Here is an 11,825-nt window from a genome sequence, read left to right as displayed (position 1 = left end):
AAGTTACCAACCATTACCTGTGGAACTGTTCACCATGTTAGGTGCCATGCTGTAAGGAGGAGCTTGAGGGTTCATCAGGCTTGAGTTGTTGTTCATTGGCTGGGTGTAGGGAGAGCTGGATCCCATAATGCCGCTCTGATTGATGACAGGAAAACTGCCTTGCCTGAGTGAAGAGAAAGCACACACACGTGCACAAGCTCTTATTATGTTTCTTACTGCACAGGACACTTTGGTTAGTCACAGAATTCATACTTTAGCATTCACAAACACCTAAGGAAGAGGCAGCCAGTTAGTCTTTGCCTGCATGAGGAGGGGACCGATTTGTTGGGAGCTTATTACTGAATTAGTAATTAACATTTTGGGGCTCGTTCTACAATCCAAGCTACAATCAAGTACCATGCAGAACTTTAAATGGAAAATACATGTTAATTTAAAATGGACACAGCCTAATATTATATGAGGTTCAAGTTGTTGTGTGGCTGACATGTAGAAAGTGATGGAAGCACAGGAAAGAGAGAGAGAAGTGCTTGCCATTGGTATACGTAGAAGAAGACGAAGAAGCCAGGGCTAGATAGCTCTTAGAAAGAAAAGTTCTTTTGATTCCACTTTGCCTACCATACTACAAAAGCAAGCCATGAAGACAATGAAACAAAACTAAAAAAGCAACGGAAAGAGATGCAGTTACACAAATTGAGTGAAGCTAGAACACATTAATCCAAAATTGTTTTAATGGAGTCTTCGATGAAATCACAGAAATACCACTCCTTGCTCTTCTACCTAATGCTTGCGTGGTATACATCTGCCAATAACCCCACCCCACCCCAAGCAGGATAGGGAGAAGAACAGACAATCTGCCCAGATGCTGTGCCACCTGCCTATCTTCTACTTGGATCATGTGGAGATAGAAGGGCCCTCTGAGGGGACAGGGTGAGCTGGGTTGGGGATATGTGGTTCAGTCAATTAAGGGCTGCTCCATTTTCTGGTCCTTCCTTCAGCTGGAGGTGTGTTGGCTGTCCTATCAGCTATATGTCAGGTCTTCAGATGCTGCTTTGAAATGCAAGGTCAGTTTACAATAAGATCTCCCTCATTCACTACTGGCTAACCTCGCCTGTACCTGGACCTGAATGGGGGCAAGCAGAGAGTTAGCCGTGCCCACCTGGCTAGTTGGTTTAGCAACAGGTAAGATTTAGAAGGGGAAACGGGAAGGGGAACTTCTGTGTAGTCAACAGGAAGTCAGTAGTAGTAGAAGAAGAGTTTGGATTTGATATCCCACTTTATCACTACCCGAAGGTGTCTCAAAGTGGCTCACAATCTCCTTTCCCTTCCTCCCCCACAACAAACACTCTGTGAGGTGAGTGGGGCTGAGAGACTTCAAAGAAGTGTGACTGGCCCAAGGTCACCCAGCAGCTGCATGTGGAAGAGCGGAGACGCGAACCCGGTTCCCCAGATTACGAGTCCACCGCTCTTAACCACTACACCACACTGGCTCTCTTTGTCCTGGTTTCCTATGCAACTAACTGCAAATCTAGAATGTTTGAATCTTGTGCTGGGTGAATGGAACAGATTAGGGATTCTGTGAGTGTACCACATATCCCACTGCCTAGCAGCCTTCCTGTGTGAGATGACAGAGCTGGTACTGAATGTGCTGGTGAGGCCTTCCAGGCTGTTGGTTCTGCAGGTAATAAATGCTCACACCAAGGCCATGAGATCTAGGGTGGGTCAAGACTTTATTACCATCATGGGCTGTCACAAAATGTGATTAGACCAACAGTTAAGAGGGTGTTCTGAGAGTGGGGAATCTTACATCTGTTTCTTTGTCATGCTCAGACCTGCTGAGGATGACAGTGACTTTTCCTCTCTGCAAGAATGAAAACAATGAAGGTGGTCCAGCCCTGGAGCTTAATGAATCCTTATGGATTCCAGAGGACTTTGGGGGATTTCCCGGCTGATATGAATAATGCTCCTATGGAATGAAGAGATGACCCGAATGGTTGACATGATCCCTCCCAAATGTCCTCCCTCACTTAGAAAAGCTTGGGTAGCTTCATGGTATACCCTGGGGTTGAGGATGATGAAGAAAGCTGAAAGATTATTTGAACACAAGCTGACATATGAAACTGATCACTAGTATGTGCTCATTCTCAATGGTACTCTGTGGCAGCAAAGATGAACACATGTTTCCTCACTGCCTCCATTACATACTTTCACTTCTGTTTAGCAAAGCTTCTCTGGGTGGTCTATAGCATTCTAGCCCTAATAAGATTTTGGAATCACCAATTGCCTCCTGCATTTTGTTTGCAAAGCACGATAAATTTGCTTGCATCCGCTATGATCTGGACTCCAGAGTTTTGGTAGGTCGACTTGAGGTGTCCAATGTGCTATCTGGTCCAGTATTGTTGGATTAGTTCCAATTGATGCAGCTTGAGGATGTGAACAAGATGTTTGAGCAGATCTGTGAAACCACTTGCATGTTTGATCCTTGCCTTTCCTAGCTTATGAAATCTTGTATGGGCAGGATGACTGATTGGGCCAAGGTGATTAATGCCTTATTATGAGAAGAAGTGGTCCCAGGCTGCCTAAAAAAAGTTGTGGTGCAGACACTTCTGAAAAATCCTTATTTGCACCTGGAAGATCTAAATAATCATAAACCAACCGCAAAAGCCCCCTTCCTGGGCAAGGATCTTTTGGGTTAGGATGATTCTCTGGTCCATTTCAGTTGAGGTTTAGGCCTGGATTTGGCACTGAGACTGCCTTGGATCACCCTGTATGATCACCTTTGTTAGGAGAGAGACAGTGGGTGGGTGATGTTGTTTATATCCCTTTTCAGTATCCCCAACCATTGAATCCTTTTTAAATTGGGGAAGCTTTGCAGTGGTTCTGCTCCTATCTGGATAGCCAAATTCAGAAGATTATGCAGGAGATGAATAGTTTACAATGTGGTTCCACAGGATTCCCATATATCCCTCTGGGGTATAGGACTGCATGTATGATTGAGAAAATAAATATGCAATTTTTCTTTCTACTCTGTAAATGCAGTCAACATGTGCAACATGATTCCCGTCGCCGCCCCCCCAAATACTTGTACCAATGTGAACATTGCAACTGAACATTCAGAGATAAACAGGAAACTATGTTTTTTATTGTTTTTAATGTTGGAGTAGGTAAAAATGTGTTCTAGTTAACACTAGGTTAAATTTGTTCTTGATACCCTGGGAACTTCCCAAGATGTAAAGAACATGTGGCATAAGCAAAGAGAATTCTTTCCAAGTCAGTTTTGTTCTTTGCTCTGTGGAAGGCAAACTTTCCTCATTTTCTGTAAAGAGGCAAAGGATTTCTTTTGATATGAAGGAGACAACTGACATACAATGCCATTCCCCTGACGAAGCTTGTGATGACTTGTAGGGAAAAATATTAAAAATGCACAGTTGTGCAATTCTCCAAAGGATAATGAGAAAGGGAGGGGGGAAAAGAAAAGGACCATTTGGCATAACTTTGAAAGACTGTCGTGAAATCAAGCTTTTCTTATGTAAATATTGTATCTTTTAAATTGTCCTAAAAACACAGGAAAAACTATTATGCAGCATGAGTCTAGGTTGACATAATCTCCTTGCCCTGTAACAAGAGGCCTGCTCTGCATTAACAAATGCTATATAGTTATATACTTGAAATAAGTTGTGTGGTAAAGGCAAACCTTACATACAAAAACACAAACAGAAAACACATTACAGTATCTGAAAATGCTAGTTATCAAAAGGCGAGTGATTCTCATGTAAACTCAGATCTGGTTCTTCAACCTTGGCCCTCCAGATGTTTTGAGACTACAATTCCCATCATCCCTGACCACTGGTCCTGCTAGCTAGGGATCATGGAAATTGTAAGCCAAAAACATCTGGAGGGCCGAGGCTGAGGAAGCCTGAGTTAACTCAATGTAACTCTTTGGAAATAACACTATAGTTTGCAATCATGGTTTGTAAGCAAACACACAATTTGACTGTTTGGATAAAATGGCAAGCTATGATTTGATGAAAATCAGGTTGGAAAGCTACCAATAGCAGCATGTGACATTATTGTTACATTTGTACAGCCCTTATGCAAATAGCTTTTCGGGTATATAAGGCTTTCAATGGATTAATATGAACTTGGAAGGCTCCATGATAGCAGAAAAGCCTTTTAAAGAGAAATACACAGGCATTATCTTATTCCCAGAGCTGGCCTGGCTGTTAGGCAGGGTGAGGCCACTGCCTCAGGTGGCAGAAGTCCCCCAGGTTTCATGCCTGCAGGTATATTGCTTGCCCCATCGTCTTGGCACTGCTTCTTCACCAGCAGTAGATGTGGTAGTGTGTGTAGCAGCAGCAGCAGCAGCAGCGGGGCAAGGCAGTACTTCCTGTTTCACCTCGAGTGGTGAAATGGGACGTGCTGCACCTGCTTACTCCAGTATGAATATACGGATACTATTGATATGTTATGTGAATATCTCTCCCCCCAGACAGCTTCTTAAACAATGGGGCGCCATGTAAGGCAGAAAAGTTTATTCATCTGATGATCCTAATTTTTTATTCCAGCTAAGAGACTGAAACTGCCTGTCAAAGAAACAGGATATGGAGGTAGGATATCTATATAAAAGGACAATATTTCACAGCCACATTTAAAGAAAGAAATAGAGAAGCAAAGCTTTACTCAATGTGTAATAATATTATGAAACTACAATTCTGAAATAGACCATCATAAAGGCAATTTTATCTTCTGTACTCTGTTTGGAGGGTTCACCAGTTCAAACCAAGGAGGCAGACATACACACAGAAAGAATATTTGAAAAATACAACCTAAATTACACTGCACCACAAGCAGAAAATATGGGACATGTTATTGACAGCAATACTACTGATTTGTACAAGGCTAGAACAAGTTTAACACGACCTACTTACACAATTTGGGTACTGCATTAACAGATAAGAGAAATCTGAAATGAAAGCTCCCAAAGTCCTCCTTGCAGCTGTGCCAGAAGAAAAGGGAGACCGCACAACCCTGAGGCTCACTGTGGCTTGTTCTTGTCACACTAAACTATGGTTTAGTGTGACATCTGACTGCACACCCTACCCATGTCCTGGTAAACTGCCAGCTGGATAACTACAATATATTAAAAGTAGGGCTGCCTCTTAAAAGGTTCAGGAGCTTCAATCGGTTACAGATTACAGAACTTTGATTAGCATAGCTTATTCACTTCATAGTTCTACCAGTGCTAAATTTTCCCCACTAACTGCTTTTCTGCTTCCAAGTCCAATTCAAAAGTGCAAGTACTGATTTTCAAAGCACAGAGGAACAGTCCCTTGCCATACATCAGTCACGTAACACACAGGGAAATAAAATTGTTTTTAATTTTTTAAAAGATAGATGTCTAAATTTTACATTTTGGGGCATAGATTAAAAGCATGAATGTGGTATGTGCTGAACACACAGTAATCAAATGTCCTTTTTGATAGTGAATGGTCCAAGAAAATGGAATGAGCTTAATGGCTTAGCAGGGCATGGCCACACTTTCCCCTGAGCCAACTCCAACCACATTGGTCACCCATACAATTTAGAAGCTGTAAAAGCAGACCCCTGTCCCAGAGGAAATCCAGGACCTACTCTCCCAACTATATTCACATTATGGTTAGGTTCCTGTGAGTATAGAACAGTCTTCACCAACCTGGACTTCCAGATATTTTAGATGATGACTTGCGAGGGCAAAGTCTTCTGGATGGCACCAGGTTGGCAAAGTTTACTATAGAACAAAGCCAATCTCTTATCTGGAAGTTCCTAGGTAGCTGTATAGGACAGTGCTTTGAAGAGGAGTATTACTCTTGTTGTAGCAGCAACGGGTATTACCTTGATGTGCAATGCTCTGGTGCTAGCAAAGATGGAGGCAAAAGGAGGAACAGGGGCCTCATTACAACTATGAAAGAAAGACTAGGTCACAGAGGAAGAGATTCTAGTGGTACAGGGACATGTCTGATTATTCTGATAAGATAAAATTGAGAGTCTGACATGCCAGATATGGCTACATGGCAGATGAGAGTGGATGATGGCAAAATGGGTAGCAGAGCTCAAAGATAGGCATGGAAGTGACAAGAATCCTAGTTGAGAGTGCCTGGCAGCAGGTGAGAGTATGAAGGAGACCCAATAGCTGAGGAAAGATCACCAATTCCCATAGGCAAAATACAGGAGGAAGTGGTAGAAGAGCTTTTCCATGTTAATATTTACTTAAGGCCTTCTTAAGACCAGAAATATCCAGGCATGAGGCACCTACAATCCTGCTCTCAACATATCTACATCATCTGACAATGTAAAATTCCAAATCTAACCTGCCCAACAGTTTGGATATAAATTTTGGTACTAATGTATTTTTTGCATGCCTATTATATATAAACTGCACATGCCACACTCTGCTTACAATATAGTAGAAGGACCCAGGGCTTTTTTTCAGCTGGAACTCACCAGAACTCCATTCTGGCACCTCTCAGGTGGGCGCCACTGCCACTATAAGAGAACAATGGAGGCATTCGTGGTTCTGGCACCTCTTTTTCTAGAAAAATAGCACTGGAAGGACCTTTACATGAAATGGTAAGAGACCTACAATGTGTTTTATGCAAAAATCTGATTTCGGATACAATAGAGCTCTAGAGGACTAAAGTGTCCTATGGTATAGCCTGTGACAGGCAGCTTCCAGGACTGAGGGCATGAAGGAATTTTATCTTTTCTTTCTGACTCACTGGTACTCTTGCTTTGAGTAGAACGATAACTGAATGTGACAAACTGTGCTACATCCATTCTACAGTATGAAGTAGAGTCCATTAAGAAAGAAGCTGAGATCGCCAGACTCATTTTGATTAACCTCCAGGCCACTAAACACCAATAAATATATTGCACAGCAAGTGCTAAATATATTTATATATGCTTAAGGTCAAAGCATTATTTGTTGGTTACTGGAGTTAAGGGGAGAAAGGGAGGAATGTTTCTGTCACTGCTGTTTCAACTGAAGGGCTATTTGCTCCACTCTTTCTGAAGAGCTTGAAAAGAACTTGATAACATGCCTTTAGTCTCTCCTCTGCACCCTAAACTCCATTGGTATGTGAAGTTAAATTAATATTAGTTGTTGAGATTTTAAAAACCAGTTTCTAAACCAATTGTGGCATTTACAGATGAAAGCCTAACCATTCACCTGCAAACAAATTCACTTATAATACTTGAAAGATGTTAACACTGAGGCCTATTGAATCCTGATTCTGTAGCATTAGCTAACCATCCCAGTTTAGTCTCATCTGCAAATCATCTTATCATCCCCTCAAGTCCTTCACCCAAGTCGTTTGTAAAGACATTTAACAACAACGGGTCCAGGACAGAACCTTGCAACACCCCACTTGCCACTTTCCCCCAGGGTGACGAGGAACCCTGTGAGCACTCTTTTGAGTTAGGTCAGTCAACCAGCTACCAATCCACCTAACAGTTACCTCATCCTCACCTTACCTCACCTAACAGTTACCTTATCTCTCTCGCCCTGACCTAGCCACTGTGATCCACGTGATGGTCACCTCCAGACTGGATTATTGTAACTCGCTCTACGTGGGGCTGCCCTTGAGACTGACCCAGAAACTCCAGTGGGTGCAGAATGCCGCGGCGAGACTCCTTATGGGGTCTTTGCTGCGAGATCACATTCATCCGGTACTATACCAGCTGCACTGGCTCCCGGTGGAGTACAGGATCAGGTTTAAGGTGCTGGTTTTAACCTTTAAAGCCCTATACGGCCTAGGACCCTCGTACCTACGGGACCGCCTCTCCTGGTATGCCCCACAGAGGAACCTACGGTCTGCAAATAAAAACATCTTGAAGGTCCCAGGCCTCAGAGAGGTTAGGCTGGCCTCAACTAGAGCCAGGGCTTTCTCGGCTGCGGCTCCAATCTGGTGGAACGCTCTATCACAAGATACTAGGGCCCTGCGGGACCTGACATCTTTCCGCAAGGCCTGCAAGACAGAGTTGTTCCACCAGGCCTTTGGTCAGGGCCCAGCCTGACTCCCTCCTCTGGCAACCTGCACAGAATTTTGCTCAACGGTTGCCATTAATTTGATTTTAATTAATTTTTATAATGAAATGTTTTTAGAATGTTGGATTATTTGATTGTTTGATTATTTGATTGTTGTTAGCTGCCCTGAGCCCGGCTTCGGCTGGGGAGGGCAGGATATAAATAAAATTTATTTTTATTATTATTATTATTATTATTATTATTATTATTATCCTGCCCACATTTGACCAGCTTCTCTACAAGAATATCATGGGAAACTCTATCAAAACCCTTAGTGAAATCAAGGTACATTACTCCTGAGTACATTCCCCTGCTCCTTCAACCTTGTAACTCTATAAAAAAACAACAAAAAACGAGATTTGTCTGGCACGACTTGTTTATGAGAAACCCAATTTCCAGTCACCAGTGCCATCCTAGGGTCTTTGGCAAGCACACCCCCAGCACTGCATTACAAGTCAACAGTCCCTTTTGTATATTACATTGACAGTGTGGGGGTTGCGCCCACCCAGTTCCTATTCACACAGCTGAGGTAATATGAGAAGACCTAGCTGACATGCAAAGAAGCTATGCTTCAGCTTTTCCCCAAACACTAGTGCTGCCCTCTCTTGGAAACTGGGTTAACCTGAGAATGCGGAGTAGCTCCAGCATTGTCCAGGACTCCTTGCACTCCTTGCACTTGGACCACTTATTTGAGTGGTCCAAGGAGGAAATGTGCTAAAGTACCGCAATCCTAGGATGACATAAGATAGGGGCCTACAGTACACAGAGTTCTGAAGATGCTACTGCCCTGCACATGCCTATTGCCACATGTGGTACTGCTGCCAGGAAATCAGCATGACCTACATCCTGGGACAGCTATAACAGTCGGACCACAGTTAATTCACATCAAGCAGCTAAGCTACTCAGAAGGTCAAAAATAATAACTAAAAAACATACTTATTGAAAGGAAGTACAGTATCAGAGGCTAACCTTTTGGTGCCTGCATGTGTGCCTTTCGTTATTCTCTTTAGCCTATCAGGATAGTATTTGCTCCGTCTCTTTCTTGTCCTACTGCTTGAAATGTTTAGCTTGTGCCAGCTTCACCAAGGAATTGGATTGTAGCATCTCAAGAGGGTAATTTGTGTTAACATTTTAAGCAGGGGTGTTTTTGAAAAACATTGACACACTGCAAGGGCGCCCCACTTGATTACAAACCAGGAAAATGACTGTTAGGATGCACTCACAAATCAGTGTACTGACCAAATTGCCCTGTGCTTTATCTGCGCCAGGTCCGCCACATGACAATATTTCCTCTCTCTTTTAAATGTCAAAGGATGATTTGAAGGGTTGTTATTTAAACACACTGACCTGCACAATAACCAGAAGTACTTTATTTAAATCTTTCTTGAGCTGGGTCTCGCCATAAAAAGCTTATAATCTGTCATACCCTGACATCAAATGGGCTATTATAATGAGAGCAATTCAGGGGGTGAGATCTGCAAACATATTTTCCTCCTGGGATTCTCTTACACTCTCTCGCATGTACAATTTTGCTATGGCTTTACTTGCTTGCCACAACATGAGCTTCCAAGGAAGATATTGCTATCAAAGAAAGCAGTGGAGTGCAAGAGTTTATGACTGTGTGCAAGAGAGAGAGAGAGAGAAGGGAGAAGGAGAAGAGGACGAACTCTCACTCTGTTAACTATAATGCTGTCAGAAAGTAAATATGAATTGTAAGAACTGATTTTCTTAAGAACAGAATGCTAGTTTAAAAGATATCAGAACAGGCATGCAAGCAAGCAAGCAAGCAAGCAATGAAGCCAGAGCTACATGCGCCCTCTAAAGCACTCATGAAGCCCCTGCATGGGTGTGTAGATTTCCTCATGATACAGATGTATATGCAGCTGCCTCATGGAGACTCAGACCGTTGGGCCATCTATCAAATGAATACTGTCTAACACAGCAGTTCTTTTGGGCTGCATGCAGAGTTATTTTCTTATACCTGCTACCTGAGATGCTTTAACTGAAGGAGCTGGGGGCTGAACCTGGTCTTATGCAGATAAAACATGCACACTTCCATTGAGCTAGAGAGGAGACAGCAGCATGTGCACATCCCTTTGGACATGGGAAAGCTGCCCAATACACTGAAATGAAGCCCTGTGTATGCACTTCGGGAACTCCTGCGCCTGCAAGAGGATCAAAGCATTAGGGCGTACCGTAGCTGGTTTGCCTGACAGCAGGTGTGATAGATGTAGATGCTACTATGACATTCAAGTTAGAGCTACACTTGACAGCATGTAAACAGAATTAACCTGGAGCAGGTGGCTCTAGTGACCATGCACCGAAGAAATGTGCACTAATTTGCGGTTGTAATGAAAATAAATAAGGCACAGCAGCTTCTCTCAGACTACTTCTGAGAATCCAAATATATTTATTATTTTTATTTATTAAATTTATATACCGCCCTTCGTCACAAGCTCCCAGGGCAGAATAAAATACAGGATTAAAACAACAAGTTTTAAAACAAAAACTACAAAGCAATACCTTCCCTTTGCCTGTGCAGCATGAACTAAGCATTGTGCATACGGGGATGTGCTCTTCAATGCAGACAGTAATGAATCCGCCAGATATTACCCCCGCTCCCAAAGCACCCAGTGCTTCCTGGCTCATAGGATGGGTGAACCAGACCAAGCTAGTTCAAATTTGGTGAAACACTGTCGCAAATCTAATGTCAAGAATGTTCATTTATGGATCACCAGCACCACACAAAATAATAGTAATAATGATAACAACAACAATAGGAGATTATTATTGTTGTTATTATATACTCTCCACCAGCAGGTCCCTGAGCGGGTCACAACAATTTAAAATTCAGAATTTAAAAACCATTTCAATTGGCCTATAGTAACAGCAACAGGGTGTGTTCTGAAAACGCACATCTCAAGTGTAAATAAATAAATAAAATTTCTATCTGATCATTTTTTATATAAAAATTAGTTTAGTTTAGGCAAGGGGTGAGTTCAGTCAGGGAAATGTGAAGCTAAGCTCACAGGCACATATTTTTATTATTCAATTCTCAAGGAATTAAAGAAGTGTTTTCATTAAGGAAATGTACATTTTTGTGAGTTTTTACCATTGTCCTACTTCTCATATCAGAAGTCATACAATTTCAAATGGATTCATTGCATTGTTTGAGGTTGGCTACTGTGATCTCATCACACTGGAAAAAACTATACAAACACTTGTTATCTGTTCATGCCAGCATGTCAAAGACTCAAATATTTTCAGAGTAAATTTTAGTTGGCTGCCAACACAGCAAACACAATAGAATTGATGCAGCGACATGGAAAGGAAAATGCTACCCTAAATACCTAAAAGTTGCAGAAACACAGCCCAGTTGTGTATTCTTTCACTTGTTTGGTAGTTAGTAATGCAGGCTGTTTGGTCTGCTGTACAGCTATGCAAGGGGTAGCATCACAATAATCCCGTCAAGCAGGTAAGATTGAGGCTATAAATCATAAATAACTCTGGAGTCAAATTCCCCTTCTTCAGGGAATGAAGGACTCCAGCTCAGAAGCGCTAAGAGAACCACAGTCTTCTCTGCTCTATTTAAATAAAGAGGCTCATCTCACAGAAGGAGTAGCTAGCTAGTAAGACAGGGTTGCAACTCCCATTTAAGGCTAAGACTAAGGATGACTGCTGCTGTAATAACAAAGTCTGAGCCCTGTTCTTATGGAGACTCCAGCTGAAGCCCTGCATTTAGCTGTTCAGGGTTCAGTTGAAGCCT

At 42.4% G+C, this 11,825-nt stretch overlaps 1 protein-coding gene across 14 annotated transcripts in view; it reads right to left on the bottom strand.

The window, feature by feature from the left end:
- Window positions 1-11,825, bottom strand: part of ARID1B (AT-rich interaction domain 1B) — a 347,348-nt gene that overhangs the window by 47,504 nt on the left and 288,019 nt on the right. For all 14 annotated transcript variants that reach the window (XM_080998325.1, XM_080998335.1, XM_080998331.1 and 11 more), the window contains one exon: window positions 18-163. In XM_080998325.1, coding sequence (XP_080854451.1) covers window positions 18-163 — 146 coding nt within the window. The remainder of the gene's footprint in view (window positions 1-17; window positions 164-11,825) is intronic.

Source organism: Podarcis pityusensis (genome assembly GCF_964106645.2).
Source record: "Podarcis pityusensis genome assembly, chromosome: 3".
Lineage (NCBI taxonomy): Eukaryota > Metazoa > Chordata > Lepidosauria > Squamata > Lacertidae > Podarcis > Podarcis pityusensis.
Note: the sequence above shows the minus strand (reverse complement) of the source record. Positions and strands in the feature narration are given on the sequence as shown.